At 59.0% G+C, this 27,264-nt stretch overlaps 4 protein-coding genes and 1 long non-coding RNA gene across 10 annotated transcripts in view; 1 reads left to right on the top strand and 4 right to left on the bottom strand.

Annotated features, from left to right (window-relative positions):
* The first annotated feature begins 2 nt into the window (after nt 1-2).
* Nucleotides 3-4,763, top strand: LOC137843288 (uncharacterized). Its single transcript, XR_011089440.1, has 2 exons — nt 3-111; nt 930-4,763. It is a non-coding gene; the product is annotated as an uncharacterized lncRNA (long non-coding RNA).
* Nucleotides 4,747-8,953, bottom strand: FBLIM1 (filamin binding LIM protein 1). The gene is made up of 9 exons (XM_068658358.1): nt 8,834-8,953; nt 7,617-7,761; nt 6,698-6,900; nt 6,174-6,316; nt 5,971-6,082; nt 5,725-5,894; nt 5,460-5,638; nt 5,254-5,371; nt 4,747-5,058 (listed from the first exon to the last, which is right to left on the bottom strand). The coding sequence occupies exons 1-9, from the start codon at nt 8,919-8,921 to the stop codon at nt 4,945-4,947; spliced, it is 1,272 nt and encodes a 423-aa protein (XP_068514459.1). The 5' UTR covers nt 8,922-8,953; the 3' UTR covers nt 4,747-4,944.
* TMEM82 (transmembrane protein 82) lies at nt 7,619-13,145 on the bottom strand. 3 transcript variants are annotated; one of them, XM_068658362.1, is made up of 7 exons: nt 12,723-13,141; nt 12,575-12,647; nt 12,160-12,334; nt 11,415-11,823; nt 10,156-10,463; nt 8,834-9,772; nt 7,619-7,761 (listed from the first exon to the last, which is right to left on the bottom strand). In XM_068658362.1, the coding sequence occupies exons 1-5, from the start codon at nt 12,799-12,801 to the stop codon at nt 10,240-10,242; spliced, it is 960 nt and encodes a 319-aa protein (XP_068514463.1). In that variant the 5' UTR covers nt 12,802-13,141; the 3' UTR covers nt 7,619-7,761; nt 8,834-9,772; nt 10,156-10,239. The 3 variants fall into 3 exon arrangements, with proteins under 3 accessions (XP_068514463.1, XP_068514462.1, XP_068514461.1); XM_068658361.1 differs by lacking the exons at nt 7,619-7,761; nt 8,834-9,772 and having other exon boundaries at nt 9,810-10,192; nt 10,276-10,463; nt 12,575-13,144; XM_068658360.1 differs by lacking the exons at nt 7,619-7,761; nt 8,834-9,772 and having other exon boundaries at nt 9,810-10,463; nt 12,575-13,145.
* Nucleotides 13,146-13,158: 13 nt separating this feature from the next.
* On the bottom strand, nt 13,159-15,563 carry SLC25A34 (solute carrier family 25 member 34). Its single transcript, XM_068658363.1, has 5 exons — nt 14,883-15,563; nt 14,193-14,258; nt 13,706-13,858; nt 13,461-13,595; nt 13,159-13,378 (listed from the first exon to the last, which is right to left on the bottom strand). The coding sequence occupies exons 1-5, from the start codon at nt 15,357-15,359 to the stop codon at nt 13,196-13,198; spliced, it is 1,014 nt and encodes a 337-aa protein (XP_068514464.1). The 5' UTR covers nt 15,360-15,563; the 3' UTR covers nt 13,159-13,195.
* Nucleotides 15,564-16,090: 527 nt separating this feature from the next.
* Nucleotides 16,091-27,264, bottom strand: part of PLEKHM2 (pleckstrin homology and RUN domain containing M2) — a 30,594-nt gene continuing 19,420 nt past the window's right edge. For all 4 annotated transcript variants that reach the window (XM_068658351.1, XM_068658352.1, XM_068658353.1 and 1 more), the window contains 13 exons: nt 24,594-24,828; nt 22,583-23,368; nt 22,203-22,272; nt 22,012-22,102; nt 20,687-20,751; nt 20,268-20,356; nt 19,726-19,858; nt 19,447-19,637; nt 19,092-19,157; nt 18,398-18,557; nt 17,934-18,113; nt 17,737-17,853; nt 16,091-17,354 (listed from right to left, as the gene is read on the bottom strand). In XM_068658351.1, coding sequence (XP_068514452.1) covers nt 17,217-17,354; nt 17,737-17,853; nt 17,934-18,113; nt 18,398-18,557; nt 19,092-19,157; nt 19,447-19,637; nt 19,726-19,858; nt 20,268-20,356; nt 20,687-20,751; nt 22,012-22,102; nt 22,203-22,272; nt 22,583-23,368; nt 24,594-24,828 — 2,321 coding nt within the window. In that variant the 3' untranslated portion in view covers nt 16,091-17,216. The remainder of the gene's footprint in view (nt 17,355-17,736; nt 17,854-17,933; nt 18,114-18,397; nt 18,558-19,091; nt 19,158-19,446; nt 19,638-19,725; nt 19,859-20,267; nt 20,357-20,686; nt 20,752-22,011; nt 22,103-22,202; nt 22,273-22,582; nt 23,369-24,593; nt 24,829-27,264) is intronic.

Below are 27,264 nucleotides of genomic sequence, written 5' to 3'. Positions count from 1 at the left end.
TTTGGGCATTTTCCACGCTGTGAGGAGAGCCAGAGGCGGTGGCTTCAACCCCTACGAAGGAGAAAAAGCGGTGGAGGAGAAAGAATTAGGCACAGAACTACCCACCTTGGGGTGCGTGCGTGTGTGGAGGGGGTGGTGGAAAGAGCAATTCTGGCCCCAAAATCTTCACGCTCTGAGGGAAAAAACACCCCAAATGGGTCGGTGCTGGCGGGCTGTGGCGTGGGGGGACCACGGGGGCGATGGCGGCGGGGGGGGAGGCCGAGGCCGCCCCCGAGGCCGAGTGGAAACGCGCGGCTCCGGGCATTTTCGCGTCCTTTTGCAAAGGCGGAGGGGAGAAGGGGGGAGCTCGGGTTTCACCCGCAGCGCTCTCACAGCCCGCCTGGAGGGGCTCCGCACGCCGGGGGGGGGCCGCTCGGCCGTGCTCCTGGCACTGCTTTGCCCACTCTCGCCGCCCCGGCCCCGCGCCTCCCGTCCTTCCCCTCGCTGCCCGCCCGGCGCCATTTTGTCGCCTGGGCGCCGCTCGCCGTGGCCTGGCCGGGCGGCCATTTTGTGAAGCGAGCGGCGGGCGGGGCGGCTCCTGCAGTACCACGGGCGGCCGCCACGCGCGGGCGAGGCGGCGCTGTGGTGCCTGAGGCGGGCAGCCCCCGGCCCCCTCCTCCTCCCTCTTTTGTGAGGCAAATATCCTCCTTTTGCTATTTTTTTAATTTTTTTTTCTTCCCTCCGCAAAATGGGGAGGCTACGTGGTGCCCTTAAAACGAGAAAGGGAGGCGGCCGGCGGCGGAGGGGCGATGCCGATCGCCTCAGCGCAATCCTGCCTCGGACGAAGCCATCCGCAGGGGCGCATAAAGGAGATTAAAGTCTATTCCCCCGGCTGGGCTGTGAGGGAAAGTTTAGCCGCACGGAGAATTAAGGGATATATTTATTTCTAGGAGATACTCCCCCCGCCTCCTGCCTCCAGTGATAAATCACCGAGGTCAATGAGCTGCCCTGACAAACGCCCTGCTGCTGCACAATGCAGCATTACCCCCGAGAGAAATCTATCCCAGCCTTATTTTTTTCAACAAAACCCCACACCTATGGACTCTAATCAACACCCCCGCAAAATAAAGAAGAAACATAAGCTGCTTGAAGTCAGGTCCAAGTGAAAATCATTAATTCACAGCCAGGAAATGGGGCTGCAGGATGCTGTAATCGCCACTGACGCGATGAAATAAAGCTGGGATATAAAATGTCAAAGCCCTGCTTGCAGACATGTGCCATGCATCTATTTTCAGAAATAGGGTGGGTTGTGTTTTCTTTTTTCCTCTTTTTTTTTTTTTTTTTTCCCCTTGATTTTTTTTAACACAGCGTATAATTTGCAGGCTGGTAACGCTTGCATAACAGGCTGCATCGATTTCGCCTCCCATATCAAAAACACAGTACGTGTTAAAAATAAATCCCAGCACTGGGTATTTAGGTGACAATCCTAGCCTGATCCTGCTTTGGGATCCTCCCATAAACATATCGCAGCCTGGATAGCTTGCTTTTGCAGGGAGACTGGAAAAAAAGGAGAATAGTGCACGGTGGTTTGGTGTTTCTTTTTTTTTTTTTTACATCCTGGCCATGCTCCAAATTATGAAGCTGGAGACATTCAGGGCTTGCACTGCTCCACTTATTTTTAACCCAGAATGATTCCGTCTGCTTTTCATCCTTCTACCTCAACCAGACCACATTTCATGAAAGAGCTGTTAGCTTTTTAGGTTGCACTGAGTACAGGAAGATGAAGGAATTTGCATACAGGAAGATGAAGGAAATGCGTCCGAATGGTCTGCTGGAAAGGACGACGCTGCAGCAATCTGGCTGGGATATGGTTGTAATTAACTCAGGTCAACCAAAGGAAAAAAAAAAAAAACAGTTCTTCGGCTCTCTGTCCTGTTTAAAAGGAAAACAAAGCATCACCATGAACAGCTTTCCAGCCAGCAATGCCCCCTCAACTGCTCTAGCCTCAGTTTTCCCTCCTGAGAACTGACCCATTTTGCCACAGCGTTTGCTGGTGGCTGGCTCTCGTTCGCTGCTCCCCGGCAGCTTTCCACGGCCAACAGCACCTTGGAGGCGGTGATGGCAGAGGGAAAGCATGTGAGGAATCCGGCTCGTCTCTCCCCCTCTGTTCTCTGCCTGCTTTTTGCATTTCTCACGGCTGATGGGGCAGTTTCCAACCCGTTTCCCTTTACAGGCTTGCTTATGCTGCACCAAAATCTTCAGTTTACAAACAAAACCTGTAAGAGGCACAGTTTGTTACAAACCGAAACCTCGATCACCGATTTAAAAACAGTATGGCCATGCCTGTCAGCTCATCCTTCAATTTAAAAGCTCATTTTAACAAACATGGCTGTCCCTTGAGTCGCAAGAAAAAATCGTTTGCAGGTTTTGTCACACACTCTCATATTCCTGGGAGCAAATTGGGCCCTCACCAGGGTATGGTATCGGATGCCTTCTCTGGGAAAGACCAGAGAAATTTTATCCCCGGGCCGCACCCAGGCTGAAGTGAAGAAATATTTGCATTTGCTTCTCCTTGGAGGGCAGCCAGCCTGCCTCGCAGGTCCCTCCCTGCTCGTCTTGGCCTGCCAAGAGGGATTGCAAGAAAAGACGGGCTGATTGCAGCAGCCAAGGGGCGGGCAGGGCCCGGCCGGCGCATTTCGCAGGCTCTCCTCCGTGCCCTTTTGCACCTCTGCTGGAAGGCACCAAGTGAGACCTTAAGCGGATTTTACACCTCTGGGTGGTCTCGGTGGGGCTCTGCAGGGCTTTGGGGGGCTCCCTGGGCAGAACGGGAGCTTTGCGTTGCTCCAGGCGTGCTTTGTATTTTTGTTGGCAAATCCAGGTGCATTGGTGCTGAGTAAGGAGGCAGACTTTAAACTTTTCCCCTTGCAAAATCGCTTGTAAGGGGGTGAGGAGCCCAAGGACAGGCTGAGCTGTTGCAGACTGCATTTGCTTGCTCGTCGGCTGGATGGGACCCCCAGAACATCTCTGCACGGCTCAGCCAGGGCTGGAAATACAGCACAATTCCTCGAGATCCTCCCAGGGGAAAACCCAGGGCTGTGCTTTTCAGGCTTAACAACACTCTCCAGGCCCCAGCTCATAATGCTTCTCCCCTTATCCACCAAGAAAGCAGCTTAAATCAGCCTTTATCTGCTTACCTCCCTATCTGCCTACTCCTGTCATCCTCTGCTCCTGGAAAAAAAAAGTACCAAATCTGACAAATCTGCATCTCTTTGCCATGCCACTGAACTCTCCAGCTGCACCTTGCCCTGCTGCTCTCCCCTCCAAGGCTTTGTATTGATAAAAACCTTTCCCTTCCTGCCTCTGGCTAAAAATCGCCCCAGGCCCGGGTGCTAATACGCTGTTCTGGCTCGCTCTGTGGGGAAGCTGTGAAGCACCCAAAGGTGCTGCACGGAGGGATTAAGAAGCGTGCGGTGCAATAACACATCCAGAACACTGCTCAGCATCAGCGCTTCCATCCTCCCTGAAAACCCCGTCTGGGAAACACCTATACTGCAAAAAGTGGGAAGCCCTTTGCTCTCTGGCACTTCCCTTCCCCACTCCCACAGTCCTGCCCATGTCCTTGTACTTTTCTGGCATCCTTTTGGTGCCTGGCTTTCCCCACAGAGCAGAGGCTTTGGAAACGAGCTGATTCTGAGCACTGGCCAGACAGACCCAAAGCCATACGTGACCATCCTGGCTCCGGGAATGACAACTTCCCATGAGCATCCTATTTATAAATAGTTTACAGCAAGTTGTGACCTGATTGATGGCCATAGACGCACATTACCAACGTGAGTAAGAGGCTTTGTAGATGAAGAGAGACAGCAGGAAACATTTGCGGGGTTGCTGTGATTAATCAGCCAGCCAGGGCTCCAGTGCATACATTACCCATATGTTAACCTTTTCGTTCAGAAACACAGCACGTGCTGTTATTCAACATCACCTAGAAGCATTTATCTGCTGTTTTTCTGGTTGTTTGGCCTGTTGTTTTTTTTCTTTGTCGGGCTGGTTTGTAAAACACTCCCAAACACGATGAGTGCTGGTGGCACTGCTTGCACAGATGTCAGAAGCACAGGGAAAAGGGTTAATTTCAGCCTTTTTTTTCCACATTGGACCAAAGGAAAGTCAAAAAGCTCCTTCCAGCGGCGCAGTATTATCTCGGATAAGATGCAAACACGAGGCATTGATACCAGTGCTGTCCTATCCAGAAGACAGACTTTAGACAGTTTTTTTCTGCCTGATGGGGGAATTTGTGCTCCGGCTGCCCTCTGCTGGCTCTGAGACTTGTTTGAGACGGCGCACGGACAATCAGCAAAAACAAACCTCCTAACATCCTTTTATCAGCGCTGCATTGCAAAATCCCAAGTCCAGCCCCCCAAATAACCCTCTGTTTTCCCCCAGCCTGCTGAATCACCGCGTCCCACGCCAAAATCAGCTGCGTTACCAGCGAGCAACCCAAGCAAGCTCACGTCCAGCCTCCTGCCACCCACAGCAGCCCATAAGTCAAAAAGTGGCTTTTTCCCTATTTGCAAACTTGTGTTTTGTAAGGTCTGGGACACAGGAAACGGGTGGATGAAAGAAAGTGCATTTTTAGGTTGGGGTTTTATTTAACTACAAGGAGCTAAATCAGCGCTGCTCTCTGCATCACCCCAGAGAGAAACGTTTAAATGAAACCCCAAGGAAGCTCAAGAAGAAAGAAAAACACCAAGGAAACCAAACCGGCCTCAGAAGTTTTTTTTTTTTTATATATAAAAAAAAGCAAGGGAAACCTCAGCTCGCCCACCACTGCTGCTCTTCCAGGTTTTTTTCTGTTCGCAACGAGCGGTTGGGAAGAGGGCTGAGGGACAGGGTCCCGGCACGTTGTGGTGATGAAACGCTGGTCCCGCCGCTCCCTGCGTGTCCATCGTGGGACAAATGTTTTTTTTTTTAGCAGGACGACTCGTTCCGCCGGCGGACGTGGCAGGACTTGCAGAGAAGGTGCTGGCCCAGGGGGTAGCACCCATCCTCCGTTGGCTCCGGTGACAGGGGTGTCCCACAGCTCTGCGGAGGAGCAGGGGGGGTGCAGAGGCTGCAGCTGAGCCCCGCACTGCATTGCATGCAGGACGCTGCACCATTGCGCCCTGCTTTCTCCCAAAACCCACCTCGTGTCCAACACCAACCGTGGGTGCTTTGCGGAGGCATCAGGACAGCCCCACTTGTGTTTTGCCCCCCCCCCTCTGTCCCCCGGGGCCGTACCTCGCAGCGGTAGCAGCTCTCATGGAAGCTGCGTCCCAGGCACTCGATCTTGTAGGTGTCCTGGTCCTCACTGGGGATGATGGGGAGCTTGCAGGCACCGCACACCGGGGCGTATTTCCTTGGTGGGACAAAGGAGGGGTGAGACGAGCCTCGGGGGGGGCTGGCAGGGACCAGCCGAAAGCCCCCCCCCAGGGCTGCTCTCCTACCTGTAGAAGTCAGCCACGCAGTACACCTCGTCCCGCTCATCCACGGCAAAGCTCTCGGCGCCGATGGCCCGGCCGCAGGCGGTGCAGGCGAAGCAGCTGGGGTGGAAGCCCTTGCCCATGGCCCTCACGATGCGCTCCGTGATCAGCCCCTGGCACTTGGCGCATTTCTCCAGCGTGGCCTGGAGGCAATGGGGGGAAGACGCTGGAGATGTCGGCGCCCCCCCGACGTCCCTGGGGGCACCGAGCGTCCTGTAGGGCTGGGTACCTGGTAGCAGGCGTCGCACGTGGGGCGCCCGTCCCTTTGGTAGTAGCGCTGCCCGGCCAGGCGCTGCTGGCAGGTCCGGCAGGTGAAGCAGTCGGCGTGGTACTGCTTGCGCATCGCCTCCACCGTCGGCTCCCGCGGGCCCACGGCTTTGTGGCAGAAGGCGCAGATATCTGCGGGAGGGGACAAAGGGGGGGTTGGCCTCGGTGTCCCCAGCTGGGGACGAGCCTGCACCACCCCCCTGCTCACCTCTGGAGCCGTCCCTCTCCAGGTGCCCGTTGGCATCCTGCCACGGCGGTTTGTCTGCTTGCTCCTGGCGAAATTTGGGCGGCCTCAGCTCAGCAGGGAAGGCAGAAGGAGCCTGGTGAGCAGGAGGCAAACGTGCGTTACGTGGAAGCCCTCGAGGGTGGGGAAACTGAGGCGTGGGGGTGACGGCACCCCGTGGGGCTGACCTGCAGGGTGGCAGGCGCTGCGAGGTCCAGCTGCTGCAGCGCCGGAGCCAGCGCCTCCGCGGACAAGGGCTGGGGCACTTCGGAGAGGATGAGGACGGGTGAGGATGAAGGCACGGGCGCTGGCGGGGACCGAGGGCAGCTTTCTGCAGGAAAAGCCAGGCACGGCGCGTTGGGAGGGCGATGCCAGCTCCCATCCCACCCTTGTCCCCCTGCAATAACACCCCGACGCTCTGCTGCAGCGCTCGCCGACCAGCCCCAAAAGCAAACGCCAGCCGGGCAGGAGGAGACAAACAGAGCTGATAAGGGCCCGGCGATGGAGAGCAAACACAGCCCTTCCCCAGCAGCCGGATCCAACCCAGGGCTGCTTTGGGGGTTTGGGGAACGACCCCCCACAAACACCCCTCCCCAAATGCACATCCCGTCCTCCCCCTCCGCCTGCACCCGCATCCTTTTGCAAAGCGTCACCGCAGGATCCTCGGCACCGGCATCATCCTCGCGCGCGGGACCCCACGGACGCCCCTCACCTCCGTTGGGCAAAGCCTGGGGCTGCGGCGGGGATGCCCAGGGGCGATGGGTGCCCTCGGGGACGGGGGGTGACGGCCCCGTTTGGGGCCGGTCCTTGGTGGCCGCCTCCCTCCGCGGGGGCACCAGGGTGATGAACACGGACGAAGCCATCCTCTTCTCCGCTTTCCCGGGGAGCATCGTGGAAACGGCAGGTGGGCCGGAGCTGCGCTGGATGATTATTATTTTTTTTTTCAAAAATAAGACAAAGGAAATAATATAAACACCAGAGCGAAATCTGCCGGTGTGCCGGCAGCCTGGTGTGCCTGCAGCCGCGCTGCCCTTCGGCCTCAGCCCGCCTCCTCCTCACCCTCCCGGAAAGGGAGAAGGAACGAGCGGCCCCGCACCCGTCCCACGTCACGGCCATAAACGGCCTCGTGCCCGCCGGGATGTGGTGTAAAGGGACCCAGCAAAGCACCCAGCAGGTGAAGCCCCCGAGGTCGCCCCTTTCCAAGCCTCCTTGGCCAACCCCGGCCTTCTGCAAGCTTTATCAGCTTGTTTTTCCCTCTTATTGCCCAAACGGGAATGAAACAGCTGGAGAAACCCATCTTGCCTATTGGAAACAGGGCTGTGAGCGCAGCTGCTTTTGCACACCCTTTTTGGGGCGTTTTCCAGCTCCCTGAGCACCCCTATCTCCCCCTTACCACCCCCAGCACGAGGCACCCCCCGTTTTCTTTCTGCAGCTTGGGGAAACTGAGGCACGAAGGTGCCGAGGCGGCCCCCGCGCACCGCCCGCCGCGCAGGCAGGATGCGCCCGACCCCGAGCGACCCCGGCGGGGAAGGAAAAGGGCTGCTGGCTCAGCTCCGCCAGGGGAAAAGCAGCCCAGCTGCACAGGGAGGGGGGGAAATGCGCTTCCTCCCCGCTGCTGTCCCCGTACCTACCCGTGCAATGAGTTGCCCAGTCTCATGCGATGCCCTGGTGGTGGCACGGGGTGGCTCCGCTCCCCCAAATCCCCTTCACGGGCATCCCCGCATCCTCTGCGGCGGGGAAAAAGCTCGGGGACAAGCCCGCCGGTGACTTCAGCCTCTGACTCAAATGAAAGGGAGGAAAAGGAAAACCCAGAGTGGCTTCGCGTGCTCCCTCCCTCCCCGCCGGCGAAACCCAAACGGGCCCCGGCGCTGCCAGCCCTCGCCCGGCGCTCAAATCCTCGCCCCGGGCAGCCGCCGCTTCCGTGCTGCCTGGCCGGGCGGCAGAAAATAAGGGGGGGAAAAAAAAGTAATGATCATAAAAAAAAAAAAAAAAAAAAAAAAATCTCCAGGGCTAATGTGAACCATGTGCTCCGTGCATTCCTCTTTGTGCTGGGGCGGCCGAGCTCCCGGCAGCCCCACTGCCGCCCCACCGGCCAGGGTGGCTGAAGCTGGGGGGGGGCAGCATTAGTGGGGCTTGCACCCCGCTTTTTTTGGGGTCCCTCCTCCCCCCCAGGTCGCGCTTTCCCTCTGCCGAGCTGTTTTGGGGTGGCTGCATGGGGAAGGGGCCCTGCAACAGTTGCCCCAAAAGCTGGGGTGCCAGAGCCCAGGTGGGATCAATGGGGTTGGGGCCACTTATGGGGGATCCCCTCCCAAACTGGGGCAGGAGGCGGCCCCCCAGCTGCCCCCCAGCCCCAGGGACCCCCCCGGGCCCTGTGAGGACACCCGGGGGAGACAGGACAGGGTGGGGGGCGACCTCACTGTCCCCCCACAGCCCCGCTGTCCCCTCACCACTGACCCAGGGGGTGGCTTTACAGCCCCCTGTCCCCCACCTGGGTGTCCCCCCTGTCCCTGCAGAGGGTGGCCCTGCAATTCCCTGTCCCCCCCCGGGTGGGGTGCCGACCCCTATGTGTGCTCCCCCCATCCCCTCCCCTCCCGGGGGTGTCTCTTGTCCCCATCCCATCCCAGGGCAGCCCTGCGGTCCCCATCCCCTCCCTTGTGGGGTGGGGGTCCCACATCCCACCCAGCGGTGCCCCCAGCCCCATATACCCGGGGTTGTTCCCTGCCTGGGGAAAAGGTGTCGGGGGGGGGTTCCCCTATTAGTTTGGGGCGTCGTTTGCCCGGGGGTGCCCCCGCAGCCCCGTGCCCCCCCGGGGGTGGCCGCTGTCCCTGTCCCCGTCCCCGTCCCCTACCTGTGCAGCCGGTGCGGGTCCCTCCGTGCGCTCCGCGGGCGCGCCCTGCCCGGCGGGGGGGCAGAGGGGAGGCTGAGCCGCCCGGCATCGCCGCCCCTTCCTCCCTCCTCCTCCTCCTCCTCCTCCTCCTCCCTCCCTGCCCCACGGCCCGCCCCCCCCCGTCCCCCGGCAGGAGGCCCCCTACGCCCTGGGGTGGCCCCATAGTGTGTGCCCCCCCCCCGTGAGACCCCAGGGAGCTTCCTGACCCCAAAGGGGCCCCTCAGGTCTCCAGGGGGCCCCTGGGTGCTGGGGGATGACCCTCCCACCCCCAGGTTACCCCATGCATTGCCCCCCCTCCCCGATTGTCCCATGCGCCCCCAGGGTGCCCCCATAGAGCCCCGGGACGCCCCACAGCACCCCACAGAGCTCCGGGACGCTCCATGCACCCCCCATACAGCTCCAGGGTGCTTCGTGTGCCCCACAGGGCCCCCAGGTCGCCCCCCACCCCAACCCTCGCATGCCTCACATGCCCCCACACATCTCCAGGTTGTCCCCATACAGCCCCATGCACCCCCAGGTTGCTCCGTGTGCCCCTGCACAGCTCCAGAATGCCTCCTGTGCCCCCACAGAGCCCCCAGGATGTCCCATTCCACCCCAAGTACCCCAGGATGCCCCCATACACCCCCCAGAATGCCCCATGCACCCCCAGTGCACCTCCCAGATACTCCATACAGCCCCAGCCCCTCTGCTGCTGTGCCCCCAATGCCAGCTCCCGGGGCAGGGGCTTCCCACCCCAAACCCCGCACCCCATTTGCACAGGGCCAGGTGCCCCCTGCCATGGCTCAGGTGGCTCAGGGAGGTGGGGACACCCCCTCTGTGCCTCAGTTTCCCTCCACTGGGGCTGTCCCCAAGCCTGTTCCCAGCACGATGGGCACCCAGCTTGCTCTGCCCAGGCATTTGCTGGAAAAAAAAAAAAAAAGAAAAAAAAAGAAAAAAAGAAGAAAAAAAAACCACTTTATTTTCTGTGCTTTATAAAGCCCTGGAGGTCCCCACACCATGGCAGCGTGGCCATGCAGCCCATGAGGACAAGGATATCTATCAGAATCCCATGTTCTGAGCAGGAAGAGGGAGCCAACCCCCCCCCAGCACCATCACAGCCTTGTGGGGTCATCCCCAAAAACAGGGGCCGTGTGAGCGTCCCCCCAGCCCCACGTGTCCAACGGGATGGGGTCGAGCGCCTTCCAGGAGCCCTCTTCCCTTGGTCCCCACAGGGGCTCTCCAGCGCAGTGGGGAGAATTTGGGGAGCTGGGTGAAGCCACCCCGCATTTCTCATCCCCACTTACGCCTTTCTTCTCAGGACGATCCCTGCTGGGCGCAATCCTACGGGAGACGAAGGGGAGAGAAGTGGGAAGGCGGGCGCCAGCCCCTCACCGTGGCCTCGGGGCTGCGTCGGGGGCACTCACCTGCCGCCGGCACGCCTCCAGCAGGACGCCGGCACGGAGCAGGCACCAGAGCTCGCCCAGCAGCGAGAGGAGGACGTGCAGGATGTCTGCCCAGCGGCCCACGGTGAGGAGGAGGATGAAGAGGCCGCCCACGCGCACCAGCACCGTCTGGAAGACCCCCTGCCCGCCCGAGCTCGGCCGCTGCTCCTCTGCGGGGACACGGAGTCAGGGTGGCCTCGTCCACAGCAGGAAAGTTCATCCAACATTGGGTTGTCCCCAAAACTTGGAGGACTCAAGTGACCTCCTGGTTGAGTCACCCCCAAATACGGGGTCCTTATTGCAAAGGCATCCCATGTGGAAATGACCTCCCAGTTGGCTTGTTTCCAAAATTTGGGGGGGACCCAAGTGACCTCATGGTTGGGTCATCTCCAAAATTTGAGGGACCCACGTCACATTCCAATTGGGTTGTCCTCAAAATCTTTGGGGTTCCTATTGCAAAACCACACCATGGGGAAATGTCCTCCTGGTTGGGTCATCTGCAAAATTTGGGGGAACAAATGACTTCCTGATTGGGTTGTCCCCAAAATATGGGGAGACACAAATGACCTTCTGGTTGGTCTGTTCCCAAAGAATTAGAGGGAACCATATGATCTCCAGGTATTACCATCCACAAAATTTGGGATCCATATTGCAAAGACACCCCATGGGAAAATGATGTGTCAGTTGGGTCATCCCCAAAATTTGGGGAACCCAAATGACCTCCCAGTTGGATTGTCCCCAGATTCCTTGGGGTCACTATTGCAAAGCCACTCCATGGGGAATCATCCTCCTAGTTGGGTCATCCCAAAAAAATGGGGGACCCAAATTACCTCCTAGTTGACTTGTCCCCAGAACTTAGGGTTCCTACTGCAAAGCCTCCCCACAAGGCAATGTCCTTGGTTGGGTCATCCCCAAATTGTTGGGGATCTCCCAAATTATCTCCTGGTTGTGTTGTCCCCAAAACTTGGGCTCTATGTGGCAGAGCCACCTCAAGGGGGAACAACCTGCCTGGTTGATCCCCACAATTTGGGGTCTGTATTGTAAAGCAATGGCCTGAACACCGGGTTGTCCCCAAAATCTGGGTTCCCCCAAAACTCTACGACACGCCGCCCGCCTCTCACCTTGCATGTAGATGACCAGCAGCGTGTAGCAGATGGTGAGCGGCGTCCAGAAGCGGACGGCCTCCGCCGTGGAGAGGAAATCACGGTTGATGAGCGAGACGGCGGCCAGGTCGGCCACGGTGAAGGTGACGACCAGGGCTCTGCGCAGCAGCCGGGGGATGCGGTGGCCGGCGGTGAGGAGCAGCATGCAGACGCCGCAGTAGCTCTGCCGGCTGTGCAGCTCGTAGAGGCTGCAGGTGTGGAGAGCCAAGCGCCGGGCGTGCACGGCCAGCAGCCCCGCCAAGCCTGCCGCCAGCGCCAGGTTGCTCGTCCCGTGGGGAGCCCCTTCCAGCAGGAAGCTGAGGCCGCAGGACACGCCGCAGCCCAGCGAGTACTGGCACAGCAGGAGGAGCTGGCTGCTGTGGGTGCCCTGCGAGAGTGGGACGGCGCCGTCAGGAGCTGCTGAAGGTGCAAAGCCGCGAGAAGGTGCGGGTGCGGAGCCCTGGGTGGGCTCCTCCGTGCCGCAGCCCCCACGTTCCCCATGCCTGCAGCCCCCATCCTCCCCATGGGTGTTGCAAAGCAGCAGGAGGATGCGCCACTGCGAAGCCACGCATGGTTTCCTCCCAAACTCAACCCCATCCTCCCCATGGAGGCTGCAAAGCATCAGGGTGCTGCACAGCTTCCTCAGTGCCGCAGGGCGCTGCGAGCAGTGAGGGGCTGTGCGGCTCCCACCCTGCCGTGCCTCAGTTTCCCCGGCCCCACTCACCTTACTGAGGGAGAGGAGGGCGGACACGGCACGCAGGGAGAACTCGAGCACCACCAGCGCGGCCACGCGGGAGCCCACCAGCGCCAAGACGCCCGTCAGCACCAGCACCTGCAGCAGCTCCAGCGCCCGCCGCTGTGCCCCGATTGCTGCCTTCAGCTCCTGCCTTGCCGGGTCACTGGTGACAGCAGGGGGACACCAGGATGGGGTTGCCCACAGCAGGGAGAGGGAGAGGAAGGCGCAGCCCCCAGCATCCCTAGGTCACCTTTCAGCACCCATGGGGGCTTAAAGCAGCTCCTAAAAATGGATCCCAAAAGCAGGTGCCCCAAGAGAAGCCCCAAGAGGAGAAGCCCCAAGAGGAGAAGCCCCAAGAGGAGAAGCCCCAAACCAAATCCCAGGGGGAGGGATGGGAGCTTACTTCAGACACTGGATGTAGAGATAAACCTTCAGGAGGCTGCAGAGCACCGAGACAGCACAGGCACCAACCAGCCCTGTGGGGACAAGCAGCAGGGGGGTCACCGTGTCCCCCCATCCCCGTGGCCCCGTGCCACCCCGCAGGCTCTCACCTTGCAGCAGCGCATCCAGCAGAGCCCAGCCCCACGCCAGCCCGGGCCACGCCGGCAGCCAGGACCCCAGGGAGAACATTTCTCAGCGCGGAGCAGCCGCGGCGCAGCCAGGCCCTGGCTCAAAGGTCTGCGGGCGGAGGCTCCCCGGGGCTGGTAAATCATTGCCGATGGAGTCGCCACGCTGGGGGCAGCCAGGCTCGGGCAGCACCTCCAGCCCCCGTGGAGGGGAAATTTGGGCAGCGGCAAGGTTTGAAATGCAGCACTCACATCCTTCCTCGCCCCCCCTGGCATTGCTGCTATCCTTCCCGGCCCCGCTCGGTGCATTTGGCCAAACCCTCAGCCTAATCCTGCAGCCCGATGTGCTGAGAAGGCCTCGCACAGGATCCCAGCCCCCAGCCCCAGCCCCCCAAAGACCCTGAAGCTCCACCGAAACACAAAAAAAAAAAAATCCCTTTATTAACCGCCGCCAGCTCCTACGGCCCAGGGGGCGGCTGCTGCTGCACCATCTTCCTGAGCTCGTCCCAAAAGAAGAGGCTGAGCACGGTGTGGGGGCCGAGGCGGAGGTAGACAGCGCCGATGCCCTTGTACAAGCCCAGCAGCCCCTCCTTGCTGGAGATCTGCACAAAGCAGTCCCAAAACCCCCGGTACAGCTTGCCCTGCGGAGAGAGGAGGCGGCTGCAGCTCCTCGCTGGACGCATCCTGGGGTGGAAAAAAGCCGAATTCCCCGCAGGGCCTTACCGCGCCGTCGGCATCCACAGGCTGGTTGTAGAGACGGGTGCTGACCACGTCGAAAGGCGTCATCGTCACCGCCACGGCCACGCCGCTCACCATGCCCCCCGCCAGCACCGCGGCCCAGCTGCCCTCCCCGAACCACTGCGGGAAGCGGCGGCCGTCAGCCGAGCCAGGCATTTCGGGGACTGGACCCGGGGCATGTGGGATGCTCACCGGAGCTGGATACTGGTGCAGGATCGCTGGGTACTCACCTGGTGCTCGCAGACCCAGTCCTTGGCGGAGGCGAAGGTGGCGAGCTGCGCGGCCGAGCCCACGGCCACGCGAGGCACGGCACCCGACACCCCCCGCCACAGCCCCGCCACGCCGTGCTGCCTGTAGATGCTCTCGAAGGCACCCGAGATGCTCTGGGAAGAGGCAAAATTTGGGGTGAACGGGAAAGGTGATGGCCCCAAACCCCCTTGGCTTTCACCCACAAAGCCACCGCGGGTACCACGCGGGTGGCACTGGGCCTGGTGTCGCTGCACCCCGCAAACGTCACGCGAATTATTTCCGAGCGCCACCGCGCAGCCCGCGCCGTTTATTTATAGCACCCGTGTGGGTCGAGCTGCCAAACAGCAGCTTTAAATAGCCGCTGGCCAAAATAATCCATGTCACCCCCCCTCCCCACCTCCCTGCTGCCGGTGTGCGCACGGCGGGAGTGCCTCCGGTTCGTGTCCCCCTGACCCCGACCCTGCTCACCTCGTGGTTGTGCTGGTGGCCCACGGCCACGGCCGCCAGCGTCTGGGCTTGGAGGTGGGTCTTGACCTGCGGGGACGGTGACACCGGGTGACGGCAGGTGACAAATTTCCCCTCCTCCCCACTTGCCCCTATGCTAAAACACCAGGAAGGGCTTGGTATCCCTCCCAGGGCTTCAGCATCTCGCTTTAGTGCTAAAAAAGCAGCTTTTGGGGTTAATCTGAGCCCCTCCAGCAGACGTTGTATGCCCAGATGTTTTGGGGGGGCGCAGAGCTATGCCCCCCTCCCCAGACTTCGAACCCCGCTTTCCCCTCCCGCCCCAGGGCAAAGGGCCCCGTCGGCACCTGCAGTGCCCTCACCTTTGAGCCGCGACCGCTCTGTGCCCCAAGAGAGGGAGAGACCCCCCAAAAAGGGGGAAAGCACCCACATTTCCTTACAGTGGGTGCTCTGTGCTAGGGTTTCCAGGAGGAGGGGGGGGGTGGTGACAAACCAAGGGGCCGGGGGCAACCCTTGGATGGGGACGGCGGGGATGCCGAGCACGCACAACGCAGCCCCTGCATTTCGGGGACAAAGCCGAGCCGGGACAAGGACAGGGGGACATGCAGAGCTGGGATGCTCGAGGATCCGGGGGGGGGCTCCCCAGCCCCCCAACCCCTCCCCGGGCAGCTCTGCCACCCCCCCCGCAGCACTCACCAGGTACGCGGGGCTGCCCACGAAAGCCCCCACGGCCCCCGCCACCGCCCCGGCGACCACGGTGCCACCGGGCCACCCCGTCCAGCCGGCGGCCAGGGCGCAGGAGTAGCAGTAGAAGCGGACTCCGTTCATCAGCCCCTGGTAGAGGAGGCCGGCGGCCAGGCCCTTCTGCAGCCCCCGCAGCCCGTCGGCCCTACAGACGGCCCCCGCCGCCCGCAGCACGCCCCGGTAGGGCCGGGGGTAGGTGCCGGGGGCGCGCAGCTCGCCCTGCAGCTGCAGCCGCGTCTTGACCACCTCCAGCGGGTTGGTGAGCACGCAGGCCATGCAGCCGGCCGCGGCCCCCAGCACCAGGTCGGCAGCCGGAGGAACCCCCCCGGCCGGGGAGCCCTGGGGGCTGGGGGCTCTGTTTTGGGGGGGACAGGGGAATTCGGGCAGGGCGGCGGGGAAGGGGGCGAGGGTGCCGGTGCCCGCCGCCATGCAGCACCTGCCCGCCGCGGGGACGGCGCCAGGCTCCACCTTCCTCGCCCTGCGGGCACCGGGGGGGGGCTTCGAGCACCGCCCCTAGGCGAGCCCCCCCCGCCCCGGCTCGGGTCCGCACCCACCCCGCCGCCGCCCCCCGATTTGGGGCCGGGATATAGGGCAGAGGTCAGCCGGGCGCTGCGCCCCCCCCCCCCCCGCAGCCAGATCCCCGCTGGGTGCCCTCCCCCCGCGTGACGCGGCGCGAATGGGAGGGGAAAAAAAAAAAAATCAGCCCAAAACGCCGGGGAATTAAAATTAAGGCCAGGGAGAGGGGGTCCGGGGGCGGCCCCTCGCCTTCCCCCCGGCCGGACGGGCACCTGGGGGGGCACCGGGACGGCCCCGCTGGGGACCGCGGCGGGGGCTCGGGGGATTCGCCCCCCTCCTGCTGCTGGGACCTGAAATCGGAGCTTTTGGGGCTAAAAGGCTGCAGGGGGCACTGCGCCCCGCCCCCCCCCCCCGCTCCTTGATTTTACAGCCGGGGCTGGGTTTCACCTTGCGGCCAACGAGGGGGTTATTGGGGGGGGGGGGGAGGGGGCCTTGGCGCACGGTTAAAGCCGCTGGGGGCTTCCTCGCCATCCTCCTCTTCCTCCTCTCCTGCCGCAGCGCCTCCGGCTCCCTCCGTCAAGCCAAAAATCGCCCCGTGGAGGAACACGAGGGGACCCCAGGCAGCCACAGGGCGCAGGGCCAGGTCCGAGTTACCAATGAACATTTATTTGGGGAGGGGGACAGGAAGCAGATGTATATACAGATACATTCAGTCACATACGTTTCCTCCCAGAAAAAGGCTTTGTGAACATATATTACATGAGATCTCTGTATTATTGTTTAAAAGCTCAAACGGTGCCCCAAGGGGCTCACTGCAGAGGGCAGGGGGATGGGTCCAGCACAGGGCTGCTGCCTCTGCTCCCTCGGTGGTGGATGAAGCGAGCCAAGAGCCCCAGGCAGGACAACAACAGCCCTTAGGACATTTGAAGAACACGGGACTCGATCCCTTCTCTCCCTCGGCACGTGGGGCTGGCTGGGTTTTGTCCAAGTACATGTCCAAGCCTTGAGCCAGCCTCTGCCATCTCCTAAAACCGTACCGCTCGTAAACAGCCACGATATTCAAAGCCGAACTTTGGGCCCCAATTCCTCTTCCTTTCCCATCGTTCCCTGCCCGCCACCTCAGATCTCAGCCTCAGCACAGTGATGTCTGGATGCACCAGCTCCAGGTGAGATGTTCCCATGCCCGGAGGTGGGCTGGGAAGGAGGAGACAAAGCGGTGCCGTACGTGGTGATTGTATTAGCAAGGAGAAAACATGCACGGTAGTGATTTAGTGTTCCTGTCTCATCACGTCCGCCACCTACCCTGTTCTAAAATGAACAAAGCCTCGCTGACTGCCACTCCTGCTGCGACAGGTGGGTGCCCAACCCCAGCCCACCCCGCTCCCACCCTGCCCTCCCTACCAGTACGGTATTCCTTGAAAGGCAAATTATTTTGCCCCGTGGCAGACGGATGACGAGCAGGGTGCAGGGTGTACAGGGAAAGAGGCCAAGCTTGGCCTCGGCTCCAGCATGGCGAAGTGTCTGGTCACCACGTGCCTCTCCCTGCGGCGGCACCGCCAACGTGCTGCACGTCCCCAGCTCCAGGCAGAGTGTGGCGGGGATGGGGTGCAGGATCCTCACCTGCAGGCACGTTGCTGGTGGGGACCGAGCGATGGCAGGAGGGTTTGGGGTGCCAGTTGGCCACAGGGCAGATGGTTACAGGCTCCGGGCTGTGCCCGCTCTCTGAAAGCGCCTCAGGGCGTCCCACCAGCTGTCCTGCCCCTGCCAGGGCTAACACCAGGGGTCCCGCTCCGCTCGTCCGCGGCACAGGCTGTCGCTGCGCTGCCAGGCGCTGTTGATGAGGCTCTGAGCGTCCTCGCACTTCTTCTTGACAGTGGCATCCAGAATGGCCTTGTGCAGGAGGTCGACCTGAAATGTGCGGAGCAGTCAGGCACGGATAAACCAAAGCTCTTCCCCCTCATTACAAAGCCGCCACAAAAACAGACATAAAAAGTCCTCTGTGTCATGAATACTGGGGACAGAGGGGGACAGGGCCGACCCATCTTCTTTCCCACTTTGTCAGTGCTGGATGCTCATGGCCTGGCTTGTTGAGGGCCTCCAGCATTTCCCCTGCTCTAAATCCCACATCCCGTGGTTACAGACACAGCTTTGTGGCTCTCCTGTCCCTTGCAGGAAGGCTGGGTTTGCTCTGCCTATAGGCAGGGAAAAATTCACCCACACCTTCCTCAGAGCACACGGGCCCCACTTGCCCTGCTGCTGTAGGAAGGGTGTGACAGCCTCACACACTCACCTGGTAGATGTTCCTCCACGCAGCGTTCAGCGCTGAGAGGAACCTCTCCAGTTCTGTAGTGCAACTAAAATAGAGCACCCAGGGGGGCAGGAACTGCTTGCGGTCCTGAGCAAACTCCTGAACACCGAGAGAGAAACCAGGCGTTACTACCACAGTCCTAGCCCAGCGCAGGGCCAGCCCCTGAGCACCACACTCACCAGGATACAGTACTCCTTGCCGGCCTCTGTGGAGATGGCAGTGATGTCCGTCAGCTCCATGGTGCCCAGCGAGCGGAAGAAGCTTGTCTGGCAGTCCTCGTGGCACGTGAAGGCCTTCTGGTCCGTCAGCACAAGGCAGCAGGGGACACAGGGTGTAGGGGCAACACCCTGGGGGATCACCTGCACAGGGTGGGGAAGGGGAGCTAAAACCTGGCAGGAAGGGGCCCTGTGCCTCTGGTGAGGGAAAGCCCTCCTGGCTCAGGAGAAAACTGCCTCCTCTGGACCCCAAAACATCACTCCCTGGTCCCTTCCGCATCTCCACCCTGGCTGTGCTCAGGCTGAGCTTTGCCATCCTGGGGAACAGGATTCCCGATGATGGGAAGGGCCATGGAGGCTGGGCCCAAAGGGGCTCCGGGTGAAGGAGGGGTCCATCTGCCCACGCCTGCGGCCAATCCCCGGCTCACCCCTTTGGAGACAGCCTGGCAGAAGTACTGCATCCAGTCTGCCATGTCCTCCTCGTTGTCGGCGCTCAGCTCCAGGGAGGGCCGGTCGGTCAGGATCACCTGGAAGGAGTGGGGCCGGTCGGTGGTGTTGGAGCGCCGGCATCCCCCGCACTGCTCACCGCTGGGAGAGAGGATGGAGATCAGCAGGACGGACCAGCCAGCACTATCCTAACAGCAGCCCCTGCCTCCACCCGCCCTCCCGGTGCTGTCTACCACCCCCGTTCTCCACAGGGGCTGCCTTCCCAGCTGCCACATCCCTTGTGGTTGCTCCAAGGATGGCCTCTACACATTTCTATCTCTACACATTGTAGTAGAGTCAGAGCTGAGTTTGGTGCAGGTGTCCCCGTGTAGCTCTTGGAGGAGGCTGTCAGCCCTTCAGGGGCCAGCTCCCCAGCAAACAGGCAGCTTGGCACGTAAAAAGCAGGAGGAAATGAGCCCAGCTGCATGCATCAGGCCCAATCCAAGCAGGAATCTGCGTGCATCCAGGAGTGAGCAGGGCGTCCTGCTACCCAGCCACTGACATGCAGACACCCTGCAGCATGGCCTGTATCACCCTCTGCCCCAAAGCACCTCCCTGAACATCCCAAGGAGCTACTGATCCCAGATCCTGTGGGGCCCTGCCCAGCCTGGGCACTACAACCCACCAGCTACTTACCCCATGTTGATGGAGAGCAAAGGCGTGACGTCGGTGCGGTCGGGGTACTGGTACAAGATCCCGTTGCTGCCATTTAGGAAGATGAAAGATGGTCACTGGAGGCAGCTCAGCTCTGCTGGTCCCACAGCCACTCCTGCCTAGCCCTCTACACACACAGCCCCACGGGGTCGTGTTCCTGCTGGCAGCAGCCACAACGGGGGGCTTTATGTCAGCCTCCCAGGTGCTGAGATGGGCTCTCTCCTCCTCCCAAGCTGCTCCTGGGCAGCAGGAGTTTGCAGCAACATCAAACGGGTCTAATGTCTTCTCCAATGAGCCCCAACCAACTCCAGCCTCCACCCATGGCCTCGGCACCCACCTGAGCACCACGAAGCAGGTCTTCCACTGCTCTTTGCCCAGGTACGAGGTGCCCGCCTTGTAGTGCAGGATGCCATCCTTTGTGACCGTGTTTTCAGCAGAGGTGTAGCTGTTGGCAGAGGGTCCCAGTGCCTCGTCCATGGGGTCCTCCCAGTGAACAAGGCCATAGAAACGCACCACCACATCGCAGGCCTGCGACAGACAGAAAGAGATGTGAATGGGAGGGTGTTCAGCGTGACACTGCACCATGGTTGGTGACAGCTGTGACAGCCAAACTCACCTCGCACTTGGACTCCTGGGCCACAAATTTTGCAAGTGCCAGTTTCTCCATGGTGGCATCGGTGAGGATACTGGGGTAGGGGGGCTCTCGGCACCCCTTGATCATGGCTGACTTCAAGGAGACCAGAAAGAACCTGAGAGGGAGACAGATCCCTGATTAGGCCACGGCAGACAGCCCCTCATCTACTTCACATGCTCGGATGCCAAAGTGGTTCCCCTTTCATGTGGGGCTCTGGTCTTCCAGACCAAAGAGTCTGGAAATCAGCTTACAGACCAAAGACAACAGTGGCTGCAAAGTCTGAGCTTCAGGAAGATGGGTGAGACAGCTGGGAGATGGACACCCGTCTCCAACCCAGACCTCAGTATGACCCTGCAAGTCACCTCCCTCAACCAGGAAGGTGAAGAAAGGCTAGTGGCACCAAACCAAACCCCAAATCCCTGCTGGTTGTAGGACATTTGTTGTGAGGGGGTGTTATAGGAGTCTCTTGTGCTCCCACGCCCTGGGAGGAAGGTGTCACGGCTCGCCGTGTGGTACCCACTTACTCTGTGAGAGCCACGTCCGCGGTGTCGAGCAGGAACTGCTTCCTCCGATTGGTGCACACCAGGGTCACCGTCTGCTGATCCAGCCCAACCTGCGCCACATACAACCAGTTAAGGAAGCGAGACAGAGGACAAAGGGTAGCGAAGCAGGGCTGAACCTGGCATCCTGGCCCCAGGGAAGGAGGTCAGCAGCTGCTCTGCTGCCCATGCAGAGACACAAACAAGCTGGGCATCCACAGAGGGGGCATGTGATGGGGGAGCACTTTTAGCTCTCTGTATCTCAGGAACTCACTGGCCAAAACACTCCCCATAGACAGAGAGCCCCACAGAAACACCCCACCGTGTTGCTGCTGACATCTCTACAGCCAGAGAGGTGGGCACTGATCCCCTGCTCTCCCCCTGCTTCCCCCCCCAGCACTCACAGAAATGTAGTCGAGCTCATTGTAGGAAACGGCCTCCTCCACCATGTACGGCTTCTCCGCTGCCCCTGGCACAGAGACAAAGAGCAGCGTGAATGGGGGCAAAGGAGCCCTGCGCTGCCTGCATCCAGGCCACTGCACAGCAGCAGCGATGGACCTGCAAGCCCAGCCACGTCCCCAGCAGCACAGAGCTGCAGGGCACACGTCCCAGGGCTTCCTGGGGGACAAGTTAAACAGAGCTCCTTGCTGTTACTGCCATTGCTCCTGGGGACATGAGGGAACTGGCAAGGACTGATGAGTTACAGAATGGTTTGGGTTGGAAGGGACCTTAAAGATTCCAACCCTCCATGCCACCTCCCACTAGATCAGGTTGCACAAAGCCCCATCCAACCTGGCCTTGAACACTTCCAGGGATGGGGAATCCACAGCTTCTCTGGACAGCCCGTGTCAGTGCCCCACCACCTTCATAGTACAAAATTTCTTCCTTATCTCTAATCTAAATTACCCCTTATCCTATCACCACACCCCCTGAAAGTCCCTCCCCAGCTTTCCTGTAGCCCCATTTCGGTACTGGCAGGCCGTTGTAAGGTCTGCCCAGAGCCTTCTCTTTTCCATGCTGAACCCCAGCTCCCTCAGCCTGTCCTCACAGGAGAGGTGCTCCAGCCCCTTGATCATCTTTGTGGCCTCCTCCGGACTCACTCTAACACATCCATGTCCTTCCTGTGCTGGGTGCTGCAGAGCTGAACGCAGTGCTCCAGATGGTGTCTCACAAGAGCAGAGCAGAGGGGGACAATCCCCTCCCTCGCCCTGCTGCTTTTGATGCAGCCCAAGGCACGTTTGGCTTTCTGGGCTGCACACACATATTGCTGGCTCCCACTGAAGTTTTTGTCGAGCACCAGCCCCAATCCATTCTGCTCTCAAGCCATTCTCTGCCCAGCTTGTATTTATGCTTGGGATTGCCCCAGCCCAGATGCAGGACCTTGTGCTGGCCTTGCTGAACCTCATGAGGCTTGCACAGGCCAATCTCTCAGGCCTGCCCAGGTCCTTCTAGGTGGCATCTCTTCCCTCCAGCATGTGGACTGCACCACACAACTTGGTGCCATCAGAAAACCTACCATGGGTGCATACTATCCCACTGTCCATGTCACTGACAAAGATATTAAACAGATGTTACGAAGCCCTAATCACTGAGCAAGCCATGAATCAGGCAAGTGAGCCTCGCTCCCTCCAGCCCTCAGTCCCAGGCCTCCCAGGGGTTATGTCCCAGCTAAACTGAGAGTCCTGCAGGCTGCTGTAGCAGCCCCAGTGAGTAGAGTCCAGTGGGATACCTTTGCGGATCAGGTACACATAGCAATCTGTCAGCAGGACATAGATCAGCTGCAAGTTCCCCTCCATGTGCCCGGTGCTCATTCGGATCATCTGCGTGGAGAGAGGAGTTCTCAGTACACAGCTAACACAGGCAGAGCAGACCCTCTGCAGGAGATCGATCAGGGTCCCCCCCCAGTTGTGCCCACCTTACCCTGAACAACTGTTCCTCATTCTCCCGAAAGACATGGATCATCAGCAGGAGCAGATGGTTGTTATCCACCCTGTGAAGAGAGACAGAAGAGGCTGAAGGATGGACACAGATTGTAGGGCTGGGCAGGTCCAGGAAGGGCAAATCCCCTTCCTTAGTGAACTTGTGCATTATTAGGGCACCTGTTGTCCCCTAAGGCCACGACCATCACCTTGTGACCCCTTAAGCATCATCTTTATCCTGGAAAAATATGGGTTTTGCCCTCCCAAACAGAGGGCAAAGAGAAAAGCACCAGCTTGAGCACTGGCAGTTGTTTATGTTTGGAAGACGCACTCTGTGCTTGCATGGACTCCGTACACTGAGCTGAGCAAACCCATCCTCACCTGAACTCTGAAGGGTGAGTCAGTTCTGAAGGGCTGCCCTGACCTTCCTCCACCCCAGAGTCCTCGGCGCTGCTCAGAGAAGGGCTGGGCTGCTCCTTCTTCTGCTCACGGACAGCCTCAGGATTGGTGGGGGCCGTAGGACCACTTTGGGGTTCAACGCTCACCCCTCCAGACTCTTCTACTGCCCCAACTGCTTCTCTCTCTCCGCTTTCTTCTTCTTCAGGAGCCTCAGGGCTACCAGAAACATGTGGCGGTTGGCCAGGCCCTGGAGTGTCATGGTGGCCACCACCTGGTGCAGCAGCGTTTGGACTCTCAACGGTAAAGCGGTAGAAGTCCATGGGGGCTGAAATCCCCTCACTAAAGTCGCCAGAGGACGATCCATCTGGGGTCTCCCCTGGCGTGCCAGTCCGAAAGGACTGCCCGGGGGGCTCGAGGGGGGCGCTCCAGCCGCCCGGGTCCAGCTGCCCATTGAGCCTGTCCATCACCTTGCTCAGCGGCTGCCCCACGCTCTCCATGGACGTGTCCTTCATCTCAGGGATGCGCAAAGCCAGCTGGCTGAGGGCAGAGCGCTCACGACCCTCCTCCTGCCCACCCGGGCTCGGCTCCCCAGCTGGGGCAGCAGGACCGTCATCCCTCTGGGAGTCTTCTCTGTCGCTCAGCCCGTTCACGCCGCTGTCTCCACTGGCCTGCTGCGTGCTGGTCTTGGGCACTGTGGGCACAGGTGTGTTCGTTGGCTCCTCTGGCTTTGCTTTCTTCTTCTTGCCCGTTTTCTTTTTCTTGGCTAACCTGCATGGTGAAAGACCAGCACAAATATCACTTGTCTTTGCCTGCCTAGGCTGTGCAAAACACAGGTAGTGGTCCAGGGTCCTACCCTTTTTCAACAATCTTCCTCTGCAATTTTCCCTATCACAGAGAAACTTTCATATCAAGAACATTGCTCAGCGTGCGGCCACACAGAGCCCCACTGCCTCAGTCTCCATGCCAGCCGTCACAAGGAAGGCAGACACACCACAAGGTATGGGGACAGTTTCCCACCTCTTTAAAGAAAGAAGAGAGGCATTCCCTTGCTGGATGCATTTTGGGTTTCCTTTAGCTGCAAAACGCATCACAAGTGGATAAGGAGCTGAACTGGTGTGGGGGGAATCACTGAGAACAGGACACTGGGGAGGGACAAGGGTTCTGGAGAAAGAAGAGGATGTGGGTATGCCATGTCCCCAGCTGCCAGAAGAGGGAGATGCAGCCTGCAGCCCGCTGTAAACGAATGGCACACCAGGAAATACTCAGGCCTTCCACAGCACCAAGCTGCTGCCAGGTCACTTCGCACTGCAGCCCTCTTGTTTGGGAAGCAAGCATGGAGCATGGTGTGGCTCCCTTCCCACACGTCTGCCAGAGCACAGGGCGCAACGTAACTCATCTCACAGATGTCTGCTCTGCACCTCGCAGGAAAAACAGGCATGAGACCAAAGCACAGGCCTGCTGAGCTGGTTTTGGGGTGCCTCCATCCCCAGGCATAAGCAGACAGAGCCTTGTACTTTTTGTCTAGGTTTAAGGGCTCAGAGGGACCCCTAAGGCTCTCCTCTGCAAGGAGTCAAATACCGGCCAACAGGTCTGTGGACACATCTCCCCCAACAGGTTTAGCCCCAGCTTATTGACAAACAAGAGCAAGGATGGAAGATCTAAGACCCAGAGTTACTGCAAACCTGCCACCCACTGGAGAAAGCTTACAATAAAAACCTGCAGAGAACTTGAGCTCTCTACTACAGACTGTTGGGCAAAGTGTTTATGCTGAGCCAGTCTGTAACTCCACAGCCCCAAGGAACCAGCCCTGCTAACACTTACAGAGGACCACCTGGTGTCTAGAATTAAAAGCAAAACAAAAAAAAACCCCACTGCCTCCTGATTTTATGAAGGCTGCATAACAGATACTGTCTGTGCTGGGCTAGAAGGGGGTGACACATCACCAGTCCCTAGTGACAGATGACTCTGGAGGGTGTAGCAGCTCTGTCCCCACCTGATGACCTCTAGCTCTGTGCAGCTCTCCGACTGGTCTGTTCCTTCAGGGGTAGCTTCTGCCTTCTCCTGGGAAGCCGTGTGCACTGGGGTGGTCTCAGTGGAGGACAGCGTGTCAGCTTTTTCCTCGTTGAAGGGGTTATAGCGCTGCGTTGGGCTTTTCATGGAGGCTTTGCTGCCATTTGCCTCCGAGGCAGTCGAACGTGGGCAGCTGAGCGTGTCTGTGAGATCTCCATCTGCAAAGACAAGAAGGGAAAAGTGGGATTAGCATCAACCAGGGCAGCCTGTAAGAACTGAATCATGTCAAATAAAGCAAAGCTGCGTGCTGGGGTCTCAAGGCACCAAGTAGTCTCCCCGCTGCTCCCAGAGGCACCAACCCCAGCACCAGCAGAGCCCCGGTGGCTCCGCTTAGCACTTCAGAGATTGTTGCAGACAGCAGGCTCCTTGCAAGGCAGGACAGAGACCAGGGTACAAAACATCGCTGCAATTTAGAAAATGCTTGGAAATAACAGCTCGGTCACTCAGGAGCCTGCATCTGGATCAGGAATTAGAGGAAGCATCCCCAGGAAAGAACCAAGGGGTCTTGGGGCCATGGCACTCCTTTGCAAGATGACAGCAGCTCAAGTGCCCAGGGGAAGTTAAGTGGAAATAACTGCACCTACCGTGGTACTGGGCTTGTGTGGTCAAGCTGCCACGACTCCTTAGCTCTGCTAACAAGCACGGGGAGCAATGTTCCCATCCCAATGGTCACAGGCACCTCCACCTTGAGTGGAGGCACGGAGATCAGCAGCATGTTACACCAAATGGCTGCACATGCACTGTCAGAAGCCCCCCTTGTTCATCAGAAGTTCCCCAGGGCTGGGACAGCAGGCTCAGCCAGGCAGACAGGGTTCCCCACAGGGCTCAGCACCGCCCTCTTCCCTGCAATGGGGTCCCAGGAAGATGCTTGCTCAGCTGTAAGGGCAGACACGGAGCCAGCCCGTGCAGCAATGGTCCCTACGGCACGCCTGACGGAGCCGGCTGCTTTCCTCTGCTTGCACGACACGGGGACTGGAGCACGGAGAAGGGAACACAGCACTCCCAAGGACAGCAGGCTGCACAGACAGGTTGTAGCACAACCAGCCTGGCCCATGTTAGTCTTCAGAAGTAAAAGAAGCAGCAGAGAAGGGCTACAGCAGTCATGCTCAGCATTATCATCCACAAAGTCAGGGTTAGAGGAAGGTGACCATGCCTTTCTCCTCCCCAACACCATTCGCTCCCTAAAACAACTAGAAACCTCATGGTATGCAGGGAAACCCCTTCTGAATGAAGACCCCAGGAAACTGATTCAGGGGGTGTAGGTTCTGAGTTAGGAAATTAAGCCTCTAGTAAAAATAAGATCTAATAAAAGCAGTTTTGGGAGGGCCAATTTCCAAATGCTGCTTTGTTCCTGCTGAAATGCCTGTCCTGCAGAACGGAGTGTGTAAACCGTATAAAAGGAAGCAAAGAGGTACATTTTTTAATGACCACATTGAAGGAGAGGGAAAAATAAAAACATTTAGAAGATATTCATCCCTTTCATCTTCTAGCCTCTAAGAATCTCACTTTGCCTAAACATTGTTGGTTCTGTTAAGACAAAAAAAAATAAATATATATACATATTTGTCCAAAAGACAGTTTTGCTCCAAATGCTGAAAAACTGGGAACAGGTCAAACTTTCTCAACCCCCTGCTCTGTGTATAAATGGCAAGGAACGCAGCAGGAAGCTCACCTGGGGGGTTAAGATGCCAAGTTAGCTGTGGCTGAGGTCTGCTTGGCCTCAACAGCCCTGAGCCTGGAGCAGTGGCAGATTGCACCAGCACCACTTTGCAACCTGCATACACCTCCAAAAGCTAGAGGGATGTGTCCAAAGTCCCCTTGTGGCTCCCAGCCTGCACACAGCACCCACAGTTAGGTTGTTTATTGGGTGTTGTGTTTGGAAACATGGTTTGTTCCCTTTAGATGTATGCTCAGGTGTCAGGGACACACTGGACCAGCTATGACCACTGTGACCTACCCAGGTGCTCAGAGACAACCCAAGCCCACTTCTGCCACTCAAGACCCTGCTTGAACAGAGAAACTGGATTTGGAGGAGCTCACCAGTCCTTGTCCCTGCTGCAGGGAGGAGAAGCTGAAGGCAACGTGCCCAGCTCACACTGTACCACAATGACAAAAGTGAGCATCTCTATACGTGGGGTAAGAAAGAAGACGAGAGGAGTGTGTTAGAGCCCAAGAGCCATCTACATGGAATTCAGGCAGAGTATTCCCAAATATTCAGGTAGCACTGGCCAAAGTAATTCTGGCTGCAGCTTTTAGTTACAAAGGAGATAGTGTGAGTGTATTTGCTCCAGGGGTAAAACAGAGAGATTTCCTACTCCTGTGAAGCATAAAGGATACACAGGGAGTCTACGGACTGCATGTGGAGCAAGGAGAACAAACTCCTCTAAAATGGGTGTATGCTCTTGAGCATGAAGGCCATAAATAGCTGACATGTTGGCGTAAAAAGTACTAAAAAAGGAAAAAACAAACAAACAAACCAAAAAATAGTAACCCAAACTGAGCCCAGCCATGTAGTGCATGGTATGGCTTCAAGAGAGATGTTGTGACACAGGGCATAGGGTCCAAGGAAAACAAAACGTCCCAGATTAATCTCC

Source organism: Anas acuta, chromosome 22 (genome assembly GCF_963932015.1).
Source record: "Anas acuta chromosome 22, bAnaAcu1.1, whole genome shotgun sequence".
NCBI classification, from domain to species: Eukaryota; Metazoa; Chordata; class Aves; order Anseriformes; family Anatidae; genus Anas; species Anas acuta.
Note: the sequence above shows the minus strand (reverse complement) of the source record. Positions and strands in the feature narration are given on the sequence as shown.